At 45.6% G+C, this 24,432-nt stretch overlaps 1 protein-coding gene across 3 annotated transcripts in view; it reads right to left on the bottom strand.

Annotated features, from left to right (window-relative positions):
* Positions 1-477: 477 nt before the first annotated feature.
* The window catches only part of supt3h (SPT3 homolog, SAGA and STAGA complex component), a 90,629-nt gene continuing 66,674 nt past the window's right edge, over positions 478-24,432 (bottom strand). For all 3 annotated transcript variants that reach the window (XM_042072212.1, XM_042072211.1, XM_042072210.1), the window contains exons 6-12: positions 23,953-24,089; positions 18,367-18,442; positions 17,071-17,183; positions 16,656-16,766; positions 15,314-15,487; positions 13,427-13,537; positions 478-1,163 (exon numbers count right to left, since the gene is read on the bottom strand). In XM_042072212.1, coding sequence (XP_041928146.1) covers positions 1,122-1,163; positions 13,427-13,537; positions 15,314-15,487; positions 16,656-16,766; positions 17,071-17,183; positions 18,367-18,442; positions 23,953-24,089 — 764 coding nt within the window. In that variant the 3' untranslated portion in view covers positions 478-1,121. The remainder of the gene's footprint in view (positions 1,164-13,426; positions 13,538-15,313; positions 15,488-16,655; positions 16,767-17,070; positions 17,184-18,366; positions 18,443-23,952; positions 24,090-24,432) is intronic.

Here is a 24,432-nt window from a genome sequence, read left to right as displayed (position 1 = left end):
GACTTCAACAAATGTAAGCGTATCAGAACTGAAATCACTTTCCTCGGCTCGCCGTCCATGCATTGTTTTCATTATGCACTGGAAGGATGCAAGTCAACCTTTTCCATGTAAGGATAAATGTTTCTCCTGATGTCCTCTTGTGCCAGAGGAGATGACTGTGACTCCTGAAACACGTGTCACTACTTCCAATCCCCCGGAGAACCAGCCAGCAACGGGTGTTCAATACCACATAAACCACACACACACGCAATTCCAGTCCCATCAGGGGTTCACATCAGGTCATGAATAGACGCATCAGAAGGGCCTCTAGGGCTCATGACTTAATTATCACCATCACCGCTTTCATTACGGGAGCCTGGTGCTTTGTGTGACATTAGGCTCAGACCAGTTTCACAGTTTGACACGGTCTGTTTGACACATAAACAGGTTCAACAGGTTTAAATGTATGGCTCAATGGATGTGCATTATGAGCTTTTGTACTGCTTTTGTTCACTTTATTTATTACACACATACACACACACTTGTCTCCTTCATAGAAGAATACAATATCATTCAACTGGATTTTAAATGTATTTTGGGGAAAATAAATTGAAAATTAGAATGACAACATACGAGTATATTAATGTCACAACCAACCCTTCAACTAACTATTAAATTGTGAATTGGCATTCAATAGAAAACTGTCAGCAAAGAATTTCAGTTCAATGATATGTTTGTTCATCTTTAAACTTATAACAACATGAATAATAATTAACAGAAAACAAGACCACAATCTAAAAAAAAATGTTGTTTTAAAAAGTAAATAAGGAACTGGAGCAATACTTCAACAAAAACAGCTGTAAGAAAAACAAAAACAAAATGTATTTAGACTGAACATGTCACTCCATTAGCAACCCTGTCATCCTCCTCTGGCATGCAACACTTCCTTCCTAAATGAACTAAAGCCTGGAGCTTGTAAACAGCCCCATACTGACACAGGAGAAATGTCCAAGAAAAAGACATGGAAAAAGGCAGAGTGAGTGGCGTGTACAGTCAGATGGTGGTCATCCCACTCCCCCTCTCTTCCTTTACATCTTCTTCTTCATCATCCTCATCTTCCTCTTCCTCCTACTCCTCCAGATTTAGCAGGCCAGAAAAGTCATTCCACTCCTGCGGTAGGCACTCTGGAGGAGAGAAAGACAGAGAGGGAAAGAGAGAGAAGGGGAGAGAGAGGGATAGAGAGAGAGGCAGAGGTGGGTGGAGAGAGAGGGGGGGGGGATGGAGAGAGAGAGGCAGAGGTGGGTGGAGAGAGAGGGAGAGGGAGAGAGATGAAAATCTGCTATGAATTAGCACTCCAGCTCCACAGAGGCGAAAGGCAGGCCCTTGTTTTCCGGTTTTGTAGACAACACTGGCTGGAATGTCAGATTTCCTCCCTCCCCCTCTTTCATGTTTAATCTAGGCATTTTCTGGTGGTGGCCTAGCACAGACCACTCCAGAGTATTGGAAAAGGGTTCGACCTAAAAAAGACTCCTTTCGGTGTGGTTGACAAGTGGCTAGGACATCTATTTAAGGAAGACTGTGGGGTCTTGGAGGCATTTTATGCATTTTAATAAGGGTGTGGGTATTGCAGCAGAGAGGAGTATGCTTACGCATAAGGGTTAAAATAGATGCCCCCACCCCCTCCACCCACTCCAGATGTCATTCCTGTCAGTAATCTTGAGTTTTATACACAAAATATAAATTTAACCTTCATTTGAAATGTTTTATAAATAATATGACCCTCATTGTGCCTTGTTAACAGATTCCCTCTGGGCAAAATTCAGAACAGATGAAAGGATTTATTGACAACCTAAAAGATACAACAGCATCTAAGGACAATTTTATGGTAGTATTTCCATATTAATATAAAACCATTCAATACAAAATGGATATCAAACGGGAAAATAAGCAAACCAACCCAAACTGCCTATTGGAAAAACCACAAATGCACGCAATTCTTAGGAAGGAGATCTTAGACTATCCCAACGAGACGTGTGATATGAATGAATCATGAATTTTAATGAATCAAAGGAGCAACAGTGTGAACAGCAGAGAGTGGAACTTGAGAAGTGAATAACTCATTTATTTGGTTAGGCCGTGCTACTCTGCATGAAACACTGCAGCGTCTGAAGGCCACTCCGGATGAATTGAAGCCTTTACTGATGAGCACTTCAGCCTGTGTTTCCTACACCAATGGAGGACCTCCAAACCAGAGACACCACACACCCACACCCTCACACTCACACACACACTCACACACACACACACTCTCTCTCTCTCTCTCTCTCACACACAACACAGAAGACCATAGATGGAGTGGCTTCGTCAAGATCGGCTTCAAAATAATGCCCCGAAACTATTTGTAAGCTTCAGAAAGCACAGTGTGACATGCATGAATGAGCGGAAAAGGGAGGAGGTGTAAGAGCCGCTGAATCCCCTGTTCAATTCTCCTGGGGTGGCACATTGTTATATATGTCATTTAATTTCCTCGTCATAAAAGAAATCCAAAAACGCAAACCAGATGCTTGCTGCTTGGCCGCGTTTACTATGCGATTTGTTTTTGATGAACGCTTCCCTTTTTTTTCCGGAAAAGTCTCTCATTATCGTGCACTTTCCCAGTTTGTCTGGCATTCTCAGAGTAAATAAGAGAATGGAGACAGGGCCCAAACAGTGAAGAGTTTCATTAAAAAAAAAAAAGACAGACAGACAGGCAGGCAGACTGGGCCCTCAAACGAGGTACAGGCCCCTGAAACACAAACTGGCTGGCATTGGAAAAAAAAAATAACACATGGGGACCAAGAGTGAGGGAGGCCTAAAACAAGAGAGGGAGAGAGGGAGAGAGAGAGGGGGAGGTAGAGAGAGAGGGAGAGAGAGATCCTGTAAAGGAGACACAATCATGGCCTCCTCCAAGTCTGCCCGAATCAAATATCTGAGGGAAAGAGCTGGACCTTACCGACAGGCCTTCCTTCCCTTACATGATGATCCCCAGGGGGTCAGCCCTTGATTTGCCCAGGCTTCTGTTTCACACTGACATTATCTGCAGGTTCAATTAAAGGATCAGCACAGGGCTCTGCAGATCCCCAATCAGGAGAGAGAACTGTGTGTGTGTGTGTGTGTGTGTGTGTGTGTGTGTGTGTGTGTGTGTGTGTGTGTGTGTGTGTGTGTGCGTGTGTGTGTGTGCGTGTGTGTGTGTGTGCGCGTGTGTGTGCGTGTGTGTGTGGTGGAGGGGGTCTGGATGGATGACTGGGCAGCTACTCTGGGCTCTGCCTCCCTGGACACCTGTATCCACTACAGGGCCGACACCGCTGTGTCGGTTTGTAACAGACGGCCACTTTAATTCACTTCAACTGAAGTTTTGTTTAACTGGTGCTTCTTACAAGTGTTTTCGGTCACACACATTAGTAAGATCCAGAGCCGGATTTCCCCTAAAGCAAGCCTGCAGGAATCACAGTTGGGCAGAGAATCACTTCAGGCCTTATGATACTCTACTATCTTCACCTTAGGAGTATGCCTATATTTTGGGATTTACAATATAATTAAAACATAGAAAATGATGTGTTCAGTCATGGTCAGAATAAATAAGACTGACATCTCTCACTACAATATATTTGACTTTAAAACAACTGACCACATTTTAAAACAACTGACCATTATATGGTCAGTTATGTGATGTGCAATATGTGATACTCAATTTGATACGAAGCCAAGCAAAACATGGCTACATACAACATCTCTTCTTAAAGAGCAGCAAGCTTCTCTTCTTAGAGGGCAGAAAAGCAAAGTTTAGACGCCCATTCCAAACCGTAGTGACTAGACCCTCGTAATCTCAGGGGACTGGAGCTTGCGGATGAAACTTCCTGTTTGCAGAGTTTTTTTTGAAAATGAAAGACAAGCTGATTGCAGAAATAAACACTCAGCTCCGCAAGCAAACCCCAGCCAACGAGTCTTCGCATCAGTCTCTCTGTCAGAGGGCACAGCCTGCATCCTGGAGGTGTAATCACCAACCAAAGGCTAGCGAGGTCTTTGATCATCCAGGGATGGGGTGGGCATTATTCATCACTTGGCTCTGATCAAAGGCTCTCTCTCCAAAATGCATTACATTGTGGAAGAACGGGGCATGTCTGTATATCTTTCAAATGTGTCCATCTATTAAAACATCAGATGAGGAAATCGCTGAAAATAGCAGTCAGATTAAAAAGTAATGCAATGAGTTTCTACATGATCCTTTACAAGGCGCTGTTTTATTGCGTATTAAGCTTAACAAGTCGGACTACTTAGCCTCAGGTCTCAGCTCTCACTTGAGCAGAAACTAAAATATATCTGCTGAGTGGAATACTTCTGGCGGCCATTCAGTTCAGGGCAATGTATGGAGTTTCACTGTAATAAAAGTTAATGTCTGCTATCCCAGCAATTGTGTCTGAAGCCACATGTGTGATTCCTTAAATCACGTGAATGATGAATGCATCGGTCTCAACAGCTCCTAAAAGAGGACAGCTCAAGGGCCACTGACATAAAATCATGACTGGTCTCAAAACAAAAGTCTTCCTGCTGGGAAAGTTCATTCACAACCCCAGTGTTACAGACCAACCCCCCCCCAGCACACACACACACACACACACACACACACACACACACACACACACACACACACACACAGTGATACGCAGATAAGCACTCAAGGACAAATCCATCTGCTCTCCTGCAGCTATCATGAAAATTCATCTAGGCCTCACTTGAGGAATCACGTTTTAAAACACTACTCACACACCTTACAGGAAGCTGGCAAAGTGAGAGAGAGAGAAAGAGGTAGAGAGAGAGAGGGCCCGGTAGAGGAAACATAAATAAATACAAACCCCTTTCTTTCCCCCCTGATGAATGTCTAATATGTGGATATCCAGAGTGGAAGTAAGCGAGATCTATCTCAGGAAGGAGCTCCTTCCTGGATGGGAATATATTTTCATTTTGCCTTGGAGTTGCATTAACAGGTCAGGGACCCAGCATGCCTTGACTTCCTATGATCCTCTTTGGCACTAATTATTTATACTGCACGAGCGGAGAAGGAAAATAAATTAAACGTTTACAAGACGAGCGGCTCTCTGGGGCTGCGTATCAGGTTCTTTCTCCTAGGAGGATGAGGGCCATCCTGAGGGTCATCCTTGCATAAGGCCAGCTACTGGGGACCACGCGTTTAGAGTGGCGAGACACAATATTTAGGAAAAACTACTATAGGTGGCTATGGGAGCAGCTGTCTATCAGACCACTCCAGCCTAGAGGGGATAAGTACAGTACTAATACTGTGATATGACTGGTGCATATGTTTAATGGTGTCTTAAGTGTTTACTCTGTAGTCACGGCAATGAGAAGTGTTCTACTCACTGAAAAACAGTTTCCCTTCAGGGACAATAAAGTACCTATCCTATCATTCTCACCTGAAAACGCAGACAATAAGGTACTGTACCTACTGTATCCTATCATTCTCACCTGAAAAAGCAGACAATAAGGTACCTATCCTAAAAAAGTAGAAGAATAGAAAAAAAGTGCAAAATGTCAAAGCTGGCGGGAGTCAAAATTTTAGCTTTTAATGCAAAAATGACTGGACCAAGTAAAACACACATCCTTACATAGGAATAAAAAAAAGATGACTTTCCAGTGCTCGTGAAGGTCTTAAATAATAATGTCTTTGAACTTATTTGTCCTCCTTGAGCACATATGCTGACGTGACGTCTACCATCCCCTATGGAGGCACTTTCAGAGGCGTCTGAGATAGCGATCACTCTTACATCTTTACAGAACACTGGCACATGAAGTGCTGCGGGGTTTCCTCCAACTCATTCATAAATCCCCTTCACCCGACTGAATACTGCTAAGTAAGACCTTCTCTCCCACCCTTAGAAAACACTCCACGGAGGTCCTCAGGTTTAAGTCAGCCATCCCACCCACCCACCTACACTCTGCACCACAAGCTCTCTCTCTCTCTCTCATACACACACACACAATGAGACAGATACACTCAACCACACACACACTTTCCCTCGTTCAGGACCCTGGCCTTGGCCATGGGTGGTAGGTGGTAGGCAGCTGCTGCCATTAGCAGTCAGGCAGGGGCGCAAGGCGACCCTGTCCAAGAAAAACGAAAGACGAGAAAAAAATCCCAGAGAAGGAGGAGGAAGGAGTGGGGGCAAGAGAGTCCAATGCATGGAGAGAGAGAGAGAAAGAGAGAGAGAGAGTATTGGGCAGTGTGACCAGCTTTCCTTGATGATCTACTGCCAGCTGACAGAATCACCATGGTGGAGGAGCGGCTGCGTACACACTCAACCTTCTAGAGCTCCTACACCCAACACCCCCAGAGAACTTTCCAGAATTACACCCAATACCCCCAGAGAACCTTCTTGAAACTCCAACCAATACCCCCAGACAACCTTCTAGAACTCCACCCAATACCCCCAGAGAACTTTCTAGAGCTCCTACACCCAATACCCCCAGAGAACCTTCTAGAACTCCTACAACCAACACCCCCATGACTTTACAGCCTAAATCCACTGGTTCTAAAAACACACCAGAAGACATCTGAACTGGGGCATGTATGGACTAGGAGGATGGTCATTCACATCCTGTAGGAAAATGGGGTGGGTGGCCGTGGTGGTGATGGTGGAAGCTGTCAGCACATGTCGGTGGTTATCACAACACACCCACTCAGTTTAAACCATTCGCTGCTCACCAGATTCAAAGCCAGTGATTTGGCCAAATAAAAATAAAACTGCACGGGGGAGCGTATTCTGTTCTACTCGGTTTGGTCTTTGGTCTTTAAACCAAACCAAATGAAGACATGAGTGATAGATAGTTACAACCCATTATATTCAAACATAATGACTAGAGGGGAGAACTACAGTAGTAACTGTACTTTGTCTCAATAGAACCTCAACCTCCCTGCCAAAGTATCTCCACATCAGAAACAGTCTTCCACGAACAGTCTCTGCGCAGGCCTTAAAAAACATGACTGAATAAACAGATCAATGCGCTCCAAATCCATTCCATGGTGGGGCCTTGTGCTGCCATATGACCCGATCGTCTCGCACTGTTCCCCACCTCCCTGTGAGTACGCAACTCTCTCTCAGGGAGGCGGCAACACAAGAGAAGAAAAAGATCAAGAACAGAGAGTAAAAGCAGGGATGGATGGATGACCCTATGACTGAGTGAGAGAGAGAGAGAGAGAGAGAGAGAGAGAGAGAGAGAGAAAGGGAGAGAGGGAGAGAGCTGGGGGGTTTGGCTGATCTTTGATCAATGCTGTGCGGTGTCCTCAGCTTGGCTGTGGCAGCTGAGGTGGCCCGGGCGACAGCCAGAGACGAAGCATCTCTTCTTCACAGCGGAATGACACTCCAATTACCCGAATCGCGCCGGAGGGGACGCGCACATGCTCGGCATTAGGGCCCAGTGTTTCTGTCTGCCGCGCGGGCTCTCCGTCATCCTGCTTCTCCTTCTCCTGTCTCCTCCGCTCTCCTCCTCTCTCCTCCTCAGCAGTCAGGCAGTGTGGCAGGCCCAGAAGAGGAGGGCGCCACATTAGCCTTTGTTTGTGTCCCGGGCTGCAATAAACAATGTGCCATGTGAAAGGGTTCTGTGGAAGCTTGGCGCCCCCCCCGTCTTCCAGACCCACAGCGACTCACCAGGACACGCTCGGGACGGGGGCAGGATGTTTGAGGAGTGCTTTGCGAAGCAAGGACAACAAAAGCAGAACCTTTTGCTTAAACGGCCCATAAAAACCCAAACAGTGCCATGCGCGCTGCAGAGTCTCGTTACTTTTTTCACAGTTGTTGTTATTTTTTCTTTTTTGGGTCCGCCGCTGCACGAAGGGGTCGCGGGCCAAGGAACACACACACAGGACACGGGGTCAAGCATACTCTGAAAAACTCTCTCGGACATATCGAACATATATAAACACGCCATGGAACCACAGGCAAACAAAGAACCATGTGTCTGAATGGACAGAGATGGTGTCTGGGAGCCACGAGGGAGAAGGGTTGGGGTTGGGGGGGGGGAGGAAGAGGCCTGTTGGGAAGAGGAAGAGCTGCACAGCTCAAAATGTCACAAAATAAAAAAGATTATGAATGGAAGCTATCGGGTATGCGGATCACCTCTTATCCTCTTGTGATACTCTCATACTGGATCCTGCACCCATCCAACTTTGGCCTGGGATGTGCGTGGCCTTACACTTGAGAAGACGTGGAAAACGTGGAGAAATGCAAGTGACCATGGAAGCAAAACCCAAAATAAAGACAAGACAGCGGGAGCTGGCATGAACGCTGCAAAGTACAGCACTGCTAGCCACAACCATAATGAGATGTGGCCATAAGCTCTCCATATTCATGAGTGGAGCTTAGCAGATGGGCCTGTGTCAGGGGAAAAAAGAGAGAGAGAGAAGGAGAGAGAGAGGGAGTGAGAGAGTGAGACAAACAGACAAACACAAGAGATAAAAGTAGAGATAGAAGGAAGGCCCAAATTTCAGGACCCCTGCAGAGAACGAGAGAGAAAGAGAGAGAGAGAGAGAGAGAATGGAGAGTGAAAAGGACAAAAGCAATTGGATGATCAGGCAATCAGACCAAAACAAATCAACGGCTCTGCCTAGAGCCTACTGGAACCCGCTGATCCCCCATACTCATGCATACACACACACGCACACACACAGGCAGCCTGACCAGGCTCTGCCCCTGGCGGCTGAGAGACAGCTAGTCTGCCTGGCTGTCAGAGCTGGGGCTGCACGTTCACATGATCCTCACAGACTCAGTGTCATTCTCCCGTTCAGTGCAGTGCTCCTCTTCCCCGTCTTATCCAATCGCCATCACCCGCCCCCACACCCACACCCACTCCCACGGCTTTGTGTTCAGATTTACAGGGTCGTATTGGTGTACCAGAATATGACAGACGGAAGGTTTTCACACCCGCAGAGCAGGCAGTAAAAGAGTGCTGTGGTTTTAAGTGTGCCGTCAAGTGAAGACGGCAGAGTTCCTCCTCCTTGCCACACAAAATAACAGAGCGCTGCAGAGGGCCAGGTTGCACGCCAACTTGGCACTAATTGATATCTTCTTGCACAACAAGAGGCAAGTCATCTTATCTTGGCAGAACAGAGTGCTCCATTTATCTTGGGCAGTTGTCTGACTACACAGGACTGGACAACACTGTAATAATTTCCTCCGAAGTGGGGATAAAAAAAGACAACAACAAAAACATAGGAATTCCTCTACAAAAAACAAAAACAAAGTGAAGAGTCACTCGCCAAAAAAATGACACAAGAAAAAAAAAAAGAAAAAAAAATTCTCATTCTGTTCTTATGAGTCTACAGTGGTGACAGGGAAAGACCTGGTGAGACGCCGGTGATTTACAACGAAGCGGCACCTCCGAGATTTCTGTGCAAAGGATTAAGAGCTGTTATTGTTGCTGCCAGGCCCCAGCACTCCTCTGCTTTTCCTGTGTGTGTGTGTGTGTGGGGGGGGGGGGGGGGTGTCCCTGGGAGTGTGGGGTAATGGACCGTACTGTACACCACCTTACTATAGACGAGGAGAGACGAGGAGAGGGGGAGCGGTGCACTCAGGACAAACCCACCGTAAATCAGGGAGCATCTCACAGGGGCCACAGAGAGACAAGAATATTAAGGGACTTCACAAGAGAGAGAGAGAGAGAGAGGGAGAGAGGGAGGGCAAGGAAGAGAGATACAGATGGTGTGAGAGAGGAAGAGAAAGAATATTTAGAGAGAAAAGAGAGAGAGAGAGAGAGAGAGAGAGCCACAGGGAGGGACAGAAAGGGATGAGGAGAGGAGATGAGATGAGGGAGGAGAGAGAGAAGTGAGGCCCAGGATTTCACAGAAAGCCCCGGCTCCCAAACGTTTAAGACCAGAGCTTTGCTCAAAAATAATAGGCAGCCTGTTTACTACGCCGAGAGATGGATTACATGGCACCAAAATAAATACTTCCAGATGGAGCTAGACAAAAATTATGCAGGAAAAAAAAAGCAAAATGAAATTTCCATAAATCTGGAGAGAAAGAAATATAAGGGACTTTTTTTGCTGCCAAGGAAAGCTTGGCTTTGTGTTGTCCAATGGCATCATGCTCTCATATCACAGTGACATGACAAAAACCCAGGCCTGCCAAGTGTTATGGTGCAAAGTACGGAAACAAACACCAAGATGTTTTGCAGGCTGTATATGGTGTCTGCGTATCCTTTTGATATGCCACTTTATGGAGATATGTAACTTCACTGACATGGCTCACAGCCTGCCAGTCCAAAACAACATTCTGACTCTAATCCATTATATCCCCTTTAAGTAAGGCCTCTACCAAGACCTTTAATAGGACTCCCTCAAAATGCTGACACTTCTGGACGTTGTATTGATAAAATGCTGCCCGGTTGGACCGAGTTCGCCTTCTTTCCCCTCATATTTTTCCATCAACCCATTTCAACAAGATCTTAAAAGCTGACGCTCTAGTCATTCTGCTTCATGGCGCCTCAGTAAAGGGCCTATTCAGGGCCTTCGAAAATAACATGCTCCAAAACCACAGACAAGAGGTGTCTCTGCTCGTGCTGAAAAAAAAAAAAAGGATTGTTCAGACGCTCTTTTAACGACCCCTGGAGATAGCTAACGAGCGGAGGAGACCTGGGTCGCCCTCGCCGCCCGCCCCCCCCCCCCCCCCCCCCCTCTCGACCAGGCCACCGTCCGAGATGTCCGAGTCGAAAGGGGCCCGCGGTGGAATGCCAAAGGAGGCAAACGGCCTGGACGGGCCATTTAAAGCCAGCCTTTATGAGGCATTGAGAAGGGCAAGGCCTCACGGAAAACAGTGAGTTCTGCGGATGTCAGCAGCACAGCACGAGATGTCTGTCCTCGCGCCGAGATACGGAGACGGCGGGGCAATAAACAAAGGCTGAGGCTCATCACTCCCACGGCTGTTGTCGTTGGCACAAAAGCACGCCGCGCGCAGACAAAAAAGAGTGGGACCCGAGAAAACCACAAGTAACGTACAAAATACTGCAGTCACGGCAACTTCTAAATATGCAAGACTGCCAGTAAAGGTTAAAGGTATCCAAAGTGGACTCAGGAGATATGAAGGGGGAGACTGTATTTATTTATAATGTGGACTCACTTTTGACTTCCTTTCTGGTAAATGACTGGCTGAGGTTTTGCGATATACCCCTTGACTCCTGTAGCCAATCAGGGAGTGGATGTGTTGATGTACATGAAATCCAATACAGCCTACTTAAATTCTTGTGTAACCTCAGTTACCTACATGATAAGATCAGCTGCATGTTTATTAGATACACACTTCATGAGTTTCACATATTTGCATTCTTTTACAATAAACACACATAGCTAGTGACAGTATCCATAATTCAACCATTGTACATGATGATTACTAAAGTAATGCAAACATGTACAGTATGTCTAATGAAAAACTATAAATGAGCTACAAAACACAATCTAACAACTTGTCATCACACTCATCTTACTCACTCTTGGAGATGGAAGAGTGCATTCCCATGGCCTTTCAAATGAGCATATGCTGCATGGCCAAAAGTATTAAAGAATAGAAAAGATTGAATGTCAAACCAAAACTAAAATAACTATACCTCCTCCTTGACTCCCTTAATTTAATTCTGGAGTTTAATAATCTCAAAATGACTTCACTGTTGTAATACGAGCAAGCACAACTAACAACACTGCCCAATCAAGCAGTCTGACATTTCAATTGCACACTCACAAACAGACTTAATGCTAAATTGTTCTCTGTAACTTGACTTTTAACATTCTTTTGCTGAAGTATTTCCAGATTGTCTCTGTAAATAAACAGCTATTTAGGCTAAAGAGTTTGACTTCTCTTGATTTTAAAGACAGGCAGAGCTAAAAAAAATCTTTAAACCAACTCTTCAGTTGTCAGGCTATGAACAGTGTTCACATGCAACCGAGCATAACAAGAGCTGGATCTGATCTGCACAGTGTACAGGCAAACGAGATGACAACCGTGTGGGCCGGAGCAGGGGTATGGCACAGTTGTGTCAGTAGCCCACTGCTTGCTTGGCTTGGTCTACTGAACAAGCTCTTAATTTTATCTCCGGGGGTTTTTGGGCTAACCATGTGGTAGAAGGCCAGAGTGAAAATTGCTTATTGGTTCAATTAATCATGGTTTTCAAAATGGCCTCAGTCGCAATAAAAATCCAAACCGATTAGATGACGCGCCACACACGTGCGCATGTGTTTGTGTGGGTGTGTGTGCGTGTGCATGCGCACGCACACAGACACACATGTCTGTGTGATCACTGTGCAGTGGCTGTGAAGGTCTCATGAAAGGCCAGTGCAAAAATGACCCTCTCAAACATCTGGAAGCCTTCACTTATCATCATAGGTTAGCAAACTAGCAAACCATGGAGCACCTGTTTTTTATATTAAACTAGAAGGGCGTCTCCGTATGACTAACTATTTCCTGCTCCTGTTTACTGCGGGGCAATCAAGGCTGCAACCCAGAGGGCTCCGTCACAGTGACCAGTCATGGTGTCGGCCATGGCCTCTTCATCCAATCCCAATCCCTCCCCAACACACAGCCCAGGCCAAACAAACCAAATGGCCTCTCTCGAACAGCTGCTCCAAGCTAGGCTTTTATCCAAACATCATTATGCATGTTCTATTCTATGTTTGACTTTGACATTTTCCCCACTCGTTTCATTTCAAATTATTTTTTTTTAGAAAATAAATATAAAATATGAGAAATACTATGTAAAGCATACATGGTATGATGGGAAAGTAACATGGTATAAATAAAATGCTATAACGATATTTTGTTATGCATTAAGAAGGGCATAAATCGATTTTTCAAAATAGATTATTTTAGGTGCCAAACAAAACCCAAATAAGGCATCACTCATCCAGCGACCGCTTTCAATTCATCATGTTAGTCTTGAGTGAAATTGCTCATTACCTGTGAATTACTGATTGCCCACAATAGTGTAAGCCTCAAAACTGGCTGTGAGACTTCAGTTTGTGCTCCAAGAGCTATTTCTCAGGCGCAAGCTAGCATTTATGACACCCACACAACTAGAACGGACAGAAAATTATATCTTTCAGCATTAAATTTCACATTTGGTGCTGACTTTGTGCGTGTTGGACAAACAGGTATTTCTTGCCTGAGAACAAGAATTGTGACAAAACAAAACATTGCATTAGATGCGCTTTTGCATTAAAAAAATGTTTTAAAAAAAAAGATTGCGATTGCGCTATTTAATTCTCCAGTAGAATTATGCAGCTTTTATGAGGAAAATTACACAAACCACAAATTGCTCTCAACAATTCCAATACCTCTGAGCTTGACCACTTTAAAATGGAGCTGCTCGGAGATGATAAATATAACTCTTTTACGGCTCTGTTATTACGCACTGAGAACGGAGAGAGCGGGCCAATCTTGTGGCTGTAGCGCCTGATGGCTTCTCTGATGTGGGCGGGCTGGATGGCACTGCTCTGAGCCTCTGCGCCACAGGCTGCTGCACTCTGCAACGAGAAGAGAGGGAGAGAGAGGGGGAGAGAGAGAGAGAGAGAGAGAGAGAGGGAGGGAGAGAGAGGGTGGGCAAGAAAAAAAAGAGAGAGAGGGAAAGAGAGATAGAGGGAGAAAGAGTGAGAGAGAGGGAAGGGGGGATGGGGTGAATGAGGTGGGAGAGGAAGACGGATGAGAAAGAGGGACAGAGATGGGAGTGGATGGAGGGAGAGAGAAAGAGAGAATGAGGAGGGGGGCACACAGAAACACAGCCAACATTACTAAATCAAAAACATAGTGCGACACACACACACACACACACACACACACACACACACACACACACAGCATACATCTACCCCCCGAATTAATATTTGCCGACAATGGATTCAAGGACAAAAGAGGAGAACCATATGGCTAGCCCTGCTCTGCACTTCCACACTGTATATAAGCATCATATGTACAGTGCATTCAGCATGGGAGCTGCTGGGGCTTTATTTGATATACAGGGGCCTGACAGTAAATGTTAGTTAACTACGCTATGCCATATGTGATCTGCAGTAATTGCGCTGTGTCGCCAAATGTATTTGGCTTGTGACGGAAAGGAACAATTTGACTAAATATCTCTCCTAGGAGGGAGGGAGGGAGAGAGAGGGGGTTAAATGAAAAAAAAAGAACACAGCTTCCCTGTTTTGATTCTTGCAATAAACTGGCTCCAGTAAAATTGACATGGCAGAACATATGAGGAACTGCAACAGAGCTGCCCTTGCCAAGGTTTCCACTGCCATTCTGCATGGGGCAGCCCAGGGGCTGTGCAACGCCTTCGCTGCACTGTGATGGACTGTGGTGGGCAGGGCTGCCCACTACACTTCCTCAGTCCTGGTTCTAATTCCGCCGGCCTAATGCACATCATCATCTCGTCCTCCTCCTCCAGACCGGCCAGCCAGCGAGGCCGGGCAGAATGCTGCACAAGCGGCGACGGCAGCAGTCGGAGGAGGAGGAAGACCGTGCGGGGCCGGCCGGCCACACGTGACACATGTCACAGGGAGATTAAAGAGTGGCCGGGATCAAAACAAGGCTCGGCGTCTGATGAAGCATTTCCTGAGTCGGGGCCAGTGTTTTTCACTCTTGTCAACAGAACACGCGAGACACCCAGGGAGAAGAGGAGATACAAAGGAAACGCGCTAGAAAACAAACTCCAAATTGATTCCCAAATTGCACACGCATGGTATAAACAACAATGCATGGCTATACTGAAAGAACTTCAGAGAATTCCTTAGTCTGAGAAAAACAAGGTCCAGACTTTCCACAGATCAACTGTCTTTTAAGTGCTCTGCTGAACTCATTCAGTGTTTGCATGCTTGTACTTTTTATGCTGACTTGCATCCTCAGCTATGATAATGATTTGTTTCCAGGATTAGTAACTGGATGTGTGTACTTTGCCATTCATCAAAGGTACACGGTTAAAAAGGACAAACAACTACTAGATGTGAAATCATCAGACTAAACTAGTGGTCTGTCAGTTTAACAATCATCCCTCAATTTACAAGGCCAAGCATTTGTCTCATAAATCATTGGGATCATCTGTGAAGCTTGTTCGTCTTCCAACACCCACACACACACCACACACACACACCACACACACTCACACACACACACACACCCCACACACACCACACACAGACACACCAGCCCTCACATGCCCAGCCAGCCCGGGTGAGTGAGGCTGCTGGAGGCAGATGGATTGTGGGTGTTGGGGCTTCCTGGCGGCTGGCGCTCGCTCGCTCACTCACCTTCTTCCTCTTCCTCTGCTTGGTCTTGCTGTTGGGCTCCTGGGCTTGGGCCAGGCCCCCGTTGCCATGGGCCAAGGAGGGGAGTTTGCCCTGCAGGGCAGCTGTGAGGGGGCCGCTGGGGGTGGACGGGGGGGTATTATCCGGAGAGTCAGTGTCTCTCCTGCCAGAGTGGACCTGTGCAAACAAAACAAACAAGATGGCAGCTGATGGTCCTTAAATGACACATTATAATTCTGTTGACATTCTGACATTGTATGAATGATGCGCTTGTATTATATACTGTATGATACACATAAGTCATCCATATATAATGCACATACATAATTCAGAACATAATACCAATCCAGTAGAAAAGTATGTGGTTAGTTTGAGTTTATAATTACTAATTGACATGAAAATATTTCTAAACACACAAGTTCAATAGGGGTTGATAGATGGGGTAAAACCATAGGGTAAAACATGCATTATTTTCTGCTAGCCAAATGCCTTGTCGTCCACAATCTCTTACATATGAAATCTGTACATGAGCCCTGATGTTATTTTTCAGTTTTCATACATTCTTCTGACACAGGGCCAAAAGATTATATGGAAATCATTGCTGGTCTAAATATCCTGGTGTGTATCCATAGGAAGGCTAACAAAACACCCGACATCTGATAACACAGTGGAATGATAGAAAAACACATAGGCTTCATTTTTCGCCCTAAGCCTAACTGCATCAACTGGGGTCTATGTGGATGTCCAGTGATCCTTGTAATATAGCTCTGAAAAGACCTCAGGGTGTACGTTACAGTTATCCTATGTGAGTTCATTCTGAACAGAGCCAACACGTGAGCCGCCAGGCTTTGTGAATGACAAAATCTCTCAGAAGGCAACAGCAAGAGCAAGACAACCCAGACTGAAACACCACATGGAGTTCCAAAAGCCCGAGTGGCCTTGGCCAGGTCCAGGATGGGAGATCAGAGGTTTGGTGGTTTCGGGGGGACAGATTTCAGCCCCTTCAGTGCAAGCGATCCGGCGGCGCAAAACCACCTTGCACAAACTTGGCAGGTCCACTTGGCCTGAGGTCAAGCCCCTGAGTTGCAGGGACTGGACTGGTTAGCCTCTAGGGGACTGGCTCTCTAGCAGACAAACTGATATAGACTTGCTGACATATAGTGGGAGATCTGAAAACCTGAGAGGACAACATGGTTCTGGTCATCTGGATTACGGGTTGGGGTGACACATTCCAGCCCGAAGCCCAAACCCTGAATGCCTTAGTACAAATAAAGAAGTCGAGAGATGAATAATGACTGCCGGCCACTGTGCACCGCAGCGACCAACGAACCTGACGCTCGGTTACCTCGGCAGCAGAGTTGTGGTACTGGATGAACGTGGCAGAAATAGCGTGGCTGAACGGGTCACCGGCTTTCGGCGTCATGTCCTGCTTGACTAACAGGGCCAAGTCCACTACCTGTGGAGGGGTAGAGAAAGATATAAAGAACGATAAATAAAACTCACAAACCATAATGGGCGTTCAGTTCACATGGACATTCAGCATCACTATGAAGACTTGGTGAAAGCCAAAGTGTGCCGATTGTGAATGGGAGAAAATGGCAAGAATAACATCCTGGAGATGAAGCTGGAAGTGGTGGGTGAACTGGAGGTAATTTTATACTCTATATTTAAGTGAACATGAGAGTGATGGGAGTTAAAGCATGTCTCCTTAGTCTCTGTGATCACTCTGCTTAAGCGAAGCAATCAGACTTGTGGCATACCTGGGCAACTGTCTCATAGGCTAAGTATGACAGAATCTCCATGGAGACAGCATTAGGCTTCACGTCCAGACTGCTGCAGTCAAGCCACTCTCGAAACTTAGAGGCCTTTTTGGCTGAAAGAGTCAAGAAATTAGAGACACAGACACACACACACAGACACACACACACACGTCAGTCCACAAGTACTTAAACTTTTCAGAAGTTTCAGGTCATACTAAGTACAAGAGTCTGTTTTTGACATTTTGCTTGTATATAGTGCACATCATGTTACAGGTTATATTATCATGAGAAAATGTCACTTATGTGGAAAAAGAATTTAGGCAACACAGACATATGTTGTATCCCCAGAGGTGAGTAAAACCTCTGGTCTAGGTAGTGTTGGTAGTGTTACATGAAATGTAAATGTGTTGGACTAAATTGAAATTCCACCACATGACCAAGCTTCCCGAAACACAACATTTCCTAAATTCTGTACATCGATCTCATGTACTTGTGGTGATCACATCACCAATTAATTTAACATGAATCACAAATTCCTTTCTTGCGTTTGTGGAAGAAGCACTTCTGGACGTGGTCTGGGAAACATGTGGCAACTGATAATCTGTGTGACCACTGGCTTAATCCAAGACCACAAACTAGACGTGTCGGTCCACACGTCCCCAGATGGGCTAGTACAGGGGTGCGGGAGCTGTGGCCGAGTGAGATCTATTAACCTGCACCATGGCTCTGTCCCAACCTGCTCACAGCTACCAGGAAGAAGGCTGGGGTGCTGGTAAAGGAGACGATCCTGTCAACATGCTATTATTGTAGGAATGTGGCCTTCAGAAATGCACTGCTTGGATTCGCAGCGCACAATCAAGAGGCCTTTTAAAAAAATAAAAAAAGACAGACAGACAGAAGAAACCTCTCTCTGCTCTTTACTGGGTAAAGATGCTTCTGATTCGGCCCACCCCATCGAAAAACAATCCCTTGCTGTTTATAGAAATTGAGGAGATTGTCTGGGTTACTTTCCAAGTCTATGGGCTTCATTTTATCATTCAACACCGAAAGTGGACAAGAGCAACTAGAGCATGACAATGAAACCGTCTTTATTTTTGGAAACAGTTTATCTGATTGACAAAAAAAAAAGACATATATTTAAAGACTCTGAACACAAACATCTTGAGGAAAACAATGCAACCATGTTTTATGGAGTGATTTATCTGATGAAAAATGACTAGATAATTGATTTGGGTAAAAAATGATGGTAACACAAAGACTTCTAAAAAATAAAAAAATAAAAACTTAAATACTTACAGAAGCTGAGCTGTCGACTTTCACAGAACTCCGAGTACTGTGCCATGTCCATGGTTCTTGTCTGTCTCTCCATTCTCTGTTTAGAGGGGTAGAAAAACAGACTTTGTCTGTACAGCATTGTTCTGCCACTGAGCATGCCTAATAGCTGTGGTTGTAAGGTACGCTGAGATTATCCAGAAAATAACGGGCATATTTAACTAATGAATATGTGTGCTAGATTCATTTCACAAAATATGTTATTGATGTATATTATCTATTTTTTTTTATTTGAATAACTGGCAAGTGTTCCATCATTTTATGAGACTCTGTTTGTGTAATACAAGAAGCTGCAGTTTAGACTGTGGTGTCATTTTGCTTCTCATTCTAAAGTGTGTTACTTGTGGCACTACTGCCAATACACACGAGCAAAAACAAAACAAGCATCACTGACCACAGCAAGGTAAACATACAATTTTGGGGTGAGGCGATGGAGCAATGTTCCGCTGGCCTTTATGAAGGCACAGCGTTAAGAGAGAAAATTCTGTGAAAAATCACACATAAAAAGCACTTAGCCAAATGCATGGGCTCAGCAAAAAAAAAAAGATAAAGTCAACTGGGATCAAAGCGGGAGCCATGACTCAACCAACACCCTTGGTGGAGTACAAGTACGGCACTTGTGCCTTCAAAGGAATGACTCGGCAAGGTACAAATTTAGAAGCCCTGCAGTTGCATAACCTTGACTCTGCTGAATCAAACATCCTGAGTGGGCCACAGCTGTGGCCGACACCTGGGCCCGTTTCAGGACCACTCGCTGGCTCCAGCTGCCCAGAGCCCCAGGCACAGGGATTCCCCGGCCCAGGTCACACACACTCACTCACCGAGGGAGTGACCGCATTCCTATCAAGCTCATGCAACACACTGCTCATCCAACAAGACGCCCCTTTGTTGCGTCAGCGCAATGAAACCAAACACTGACGGTAAATGCTTGGCCTTTAATGCGATTTGGAATCCTGGAAGCAGAGACGGCCCTGGCGTACCGTGTAATAACGACGGTCTAATGAAACAAATGGCACGCTTGTCATGCGTAAACAGATCTCTTTCTTCAGCCGGGCAGCATAATCCAAAGATTGTGTTACATCTTAAGGGGCCAGTGTGATCAGTGCGGAGAAATGTTCTCCCTGCATACGATACCAGCGATGCAATTATCCTACATCATGATGAACAATCTCACTAGTGTTTGCTCACGAAAAAAAAAGCTAAGAAAATGATGGGATTGAGGTGATTGCACAATAGCGGTATTCATTTAATTCTTGTTTGTTTTATCACAATATCCTCCATCAATGTGTAATGGTGTTCTGTCAAATCTGGCCAGGAGCCACGGCAGCTGAACTGCAGGTCCTCTACAGTAGTTAGAGGTCAAAGGTCAGGTCTACCACTTGCAAAATACTCCACAAGACTTCAGTATCCAAGAGCCCTCCGTCACGTGTCCAGACCTACTCTGACAAGGAAACACTGTCTGTCCACGGACAGGGGCCAGCAGGCTGTTACGGACCCTCTTAATAGCCAGCAAAATGCATTCAGCCTGGATTTATAGCAGATGGTGTTAAGTCGCAGGTCAGAACCTGTAATTAGACGTTTCCTACACTTGGTCCAATGTAATACCTTTAGAGAGTTCAGCAAACAATAAATTTGTGCGTTCTAGTGGGGTGCAGGTTGTAAAATCCCGCTCAAGGTTTACAGCTTTTTTTTTCTCCAGCTCAAAACCTACGTGCTGCTAATGTCTTTTAATAGGCTGGAGAGCGATCCGTCTCGGAGCCTCAGGTTGGGTAAGTGGGCCTGTGAGAGAGGCGCCGCACTCTATCTCCTCTGGAGGTCTTAGGACAGTCTGACAACGAGTCCGGGGCACCGTGCCCAAACGCGAGGCTTTGCTGGATCACTTTCAGGCCACCCAAACCAACCGGAGTCTTTTTATTTAGTTAGCTGGCAGTCGTTGGAAATTCCATCTCTGAAAATACATATTAATGATGCCGAAAACCCGCCGCTCCCTGTCTGTGCGCAGGGCTGCACACAGCCTCTGGAGCTGTGATTTCTATTAGTGTCGTTAAGAGCCGAGCGGAGTTTGGTGTGCGGAGGGGGAATTCGCAGCAGCCTTCGTGTCTGGGTTCTGGTCCAAATTGGGCTGTGAGCGATACGCGACTGGAGCCGCTGAACTTAAATAACTCTTGTCAACCGTGCTGGCCGAGACAGGAGAAATGTTATGACTGTGGCTTACTGACTGAAGTGAGACGGTGTGTGTGTGAGGGGGGGCGGATTTTTTTTCCTCCAGATGAATGCTATATTTGGGGGGGGGGGGGGGGGGTTGATTAAATGAAAACTCTGACCAACCTGCTAATAGCTAAATTACAGCCACAACTGAGGCTGCGGCCCATACTGAGGGACATCGGCAAATATTTGATTTGGCTTGTAAATGCTCTTGCTTAATGCCAGTGTGGTCTGGAGACAGGGAATCTCAATTTGTACCACTGGTAGCTGAGTGATTTCGCTCCTGCCACATATATAAAAAGGTTTCCACTACAGTAAAGTGTTATACTTGCATATGGGTTATGTTTTATTTCTTTTTACTCTGTTTTTATAATGTCCAATACCATGGTGTTCATGGTTATTCTTGAATGTTAAAGTTGCTTTGTGTAAGTGAATATTGTTTCAGTGTTGATAAACACGTTTCATCAAAGTTAAATGTGAAAAAATACGTTCAGTGCATGTGTCTATGTTGGAGAGAAGAATTCTCCTATGCATCGAAGGAGACTGGAAAAGCAGGCAGAAGGAGAAGAGAAGGCGGCGGTCTCGTGATCCACTTGGGCTGTTTTTAATGAGCCTTAACAAAACACATTAAAGTGTGAAAAATTGAACAAGACACCTGATGCTACTTACAGCTTTGACGAGACCACAAAATCATATCCGGAATCTCCCCCTGCATCATGGATAGCAAACAGGGAGAAGGGATGGGAGAATCTTATCCATGACCCCTTAACTAGGTTAGACGTTTAACTAATGTGGACAAAAAATATATATTTTTGCCAATATCACCACAATATTTTTATTGTAGCAACGGTGAAACATTAAAAAAAAAATCTTTTAAAAATTGAACCGTCTCCCCTGATGATTTTTGCCCAGTTTTATGTATGTTTGCTTGCTTTATTTGTTTGCCAATGAGTCCATCATATTTAGACTGATAGGAAAAAAATCGTTTTGTATCCCCCAGGAAGCCAAAGACGTAGGGAGGGAAGGTTCCACTAAGCTAAGGGGTTTCAAATCTAGGCCTTCTCAGAGTATCAAGGGGAAAGAACACCAAAAATGTAAATCAAGCCAGTAATTCTGGGCTGAGCCCTGTGGTGCTTATTCATCTTCAGTGACATAAAGCGATCCCCGGCCTGACACATGAAGCCCGAGGAGTGTGCCTGTTGGACGCCATGTCCAAAAAATGTCCAGAACTCTTGATCTTCACTGACTGTGTGGCATCATATTTATGACATAACTACAGCAGCCAACAGTGTCTACGGTGAACAAAGTCATCCGAGTTGCCATAAAACACCAAGGTAGAAATGGAGAAGTAGAAGTTGTCATTTTAACTTTACTTTTCAGCACTTTTTTATGTGGGTCAGTATGCAGAATGCATATCCCTCCTGTCCCAGAATAGCATCCTCTGGAGACTGCTGTCATCATGGCATTAAATGGCACACAGGGAAAAAAACACAAAACAATGTGGATATCCACACAACATGACAAAGAGACTTTTAAGCATTCCCATCTGAACGTGGCCGAGAAAATAACAGATTGTCAGGAGATCTTAGCGGGTCATTGAGATGATTGATGGTCCGCCTGAGGAAGCGCAATCCTCGCCGCTGACAAAAGCCCCAGCATCCTCCCCGTCTGATCACCAGCAGGAGCTAGCCAGCTAAATTATACCTCTGCATGACCTGGACGTATGACTGCCTTGGCTGGGCACATATGTATTTTGGGAGATGGAGCTCTGACAACATACTTGACCAGAGGTTGTGGGTTTGGATTTCCAGTGGAATAATGGCCATGATATTTACACAAGGCTGATTCAAGAATTTGTGCATCAACAAAATATATATTTAGAAATGCAAAACCAGCGAGAGCAACGAGACAATCACATTAAGCACAAAGCATTCTGAAACAAATTCTTTGTTTTGTAAAAAAAAGAAATCAATAAATATTCAGTTGCTATTGGAGCTGTTTTTCAACAGATTCTCATATCAAAATGCTCCAAAATGAAATAGGATAGTAGCAAGGCCTTAAGGTAACACTCAGTAGTGATTTCTACAGAGGCTCTTCCAAACACTTGAATTTACTCTATTTTTATTTCCAAATTTACTTGAATTATGTGCGTGATTTTGAAGTCAAATTGGCAGTATGGCAAAGCCATCAGGGGCGTGTTGTAAGCCACGTGAGAGGGGGCAGAGCTACTTCAGGTGGAGGCTGAGGGCGTAGCAAGATAAAGCAGCGGCTCTCTGTGGGTACGGCAATAAAAAGGCTCCACAGGCCCCTTCACCAGCTCCAGCTAAGTGGGAGGGCCACACGGATATAGTTCCTTGTCCCCCAAAGATCGTTCCTGATAGCTAAAACATACCCATTAAAATCCTAGCTAGGAACAAAGTTTTTTGGGGGGGGGTGGAAACCACAGTCTTTCTGGGCCACCTCCAGATTGACTGGGACTTGGTTTTAATTGAAACGAGGTGGGTAGGAGCCTCATGGCAGAGGAACCCCCCCACCACCTCCAGCCCCAGTCGCTCTTTTCTTTTCTCCCAACATGCGATTCTTCAGCCACATACACACAAGGTGAACTTCAGTTTAAAACACCCAGGGTTTAGGCAGGAAGAGACACAAGAAAAAAAAAAACAGTAGTGTCTAGCTCATGATTTGACCCTCTTCCCCAACCCCCCATAACATGGTCAGAGCCATATGCAGAGGAACCTCCACAGCTTGACCGTATCATTAGTGGCCATTTCAGAAAACCCAAGAGTGTAACGCTGACAGCCAAGTCACTCTTGCCGTCCTGTGTTTGGTTCTGTTTGGCTTTGGGAGGTGTAACTAGCGCTGCGGACTGCGGCTTCGCTGGACCGCCACGCTGCACAGACCGAGGCCGACACCAGAGTGTGACATTATCACACAGGAGGGAAGCCCCAGGCTTGTCCTCAGTGAAAATGACCCGGCTCTTAGCAGCCCAGACATGGGAGATCGTGTGCTCCTGCGGTTTTGTGAAATACGTTGAACGTGTTTAAGCACCTTGCGGACGTGGATCCAGTGGATCTAGTTCCCTGGTGGGTGCATAACAGGGAAACGGTCACTCTCTCTCTCTCTCTCTCTCTCTCTCTTTCTCATCAGTCTCTCTCTCTCTCTCTCTCTCTCTCTCTCTCCCTTACTGACCACACAACCACAGTAGACCCACAGCACTGTCCGTCTTTACAATATTTGGCCCTAAGTGTATGCATGTGCATACAGTCGATGAGTAAATGAAGTGTGCGTGCGTGCGTGCGTGCGTGCGTGTCTGTAAGGGCTGTCGGCACCCTTTCCTCCACTCACCTCCAATCTCTCCTGCTTGACTTCGTCCACGTCATCCTCCTCCAGCAGGGCCAAGAATTCCCCCGTCTGGTCAATGGAGCTGAGGAAGTCCTGGACCAGCCGTTTCCTTTTGTTCACACTGCTGCTGCTGTATTTGTCTGTAAGTGGGCACAGACAGAGGTAGGAGGTTTGTGTGTGTGTGTGTGTGTGTGTGTGTGTGTGTGTGTGTGTGTGTGTGTGTGTGTGTGGATTTACATCTGGGAAGCAGCTGCGGTTGTTTACACCTGACTCAGTGGAGGGACATGTTGGAGGCTGAATCCACACGACTCCATGCATTGTTTTTTCCCTTACCTTCAGTCACTTCACCCAGACTACACACACACACACACACACACACACACACACACACACACACACACACCTCACCTCACGGCTTGAGGAATTATAACTCACAGTTATACAATTATTTCTTGTTTGACAGGATCTCTATGCAGTGCTACA

Source organism: Alosa sapidissima, chromosome 19 (genome assembly GCF_018492685.1).
Source record: "Alosa sapidissima isolate fAloSap1 chromosome 19, fAloSap1.pri, whole genome shotgun sequence".
Classification (NCBI taxonomy): Eukaryota; Metazoa; Chordata; class Actinopteri; order Clupeiformes; family Clupeidae; genus Alosa; species Alosa sapidissima.
Note: the sequence above shows the minus strand (reverse complement) of the source record. Positions and strands in the feature narration are given on the sequence as shown.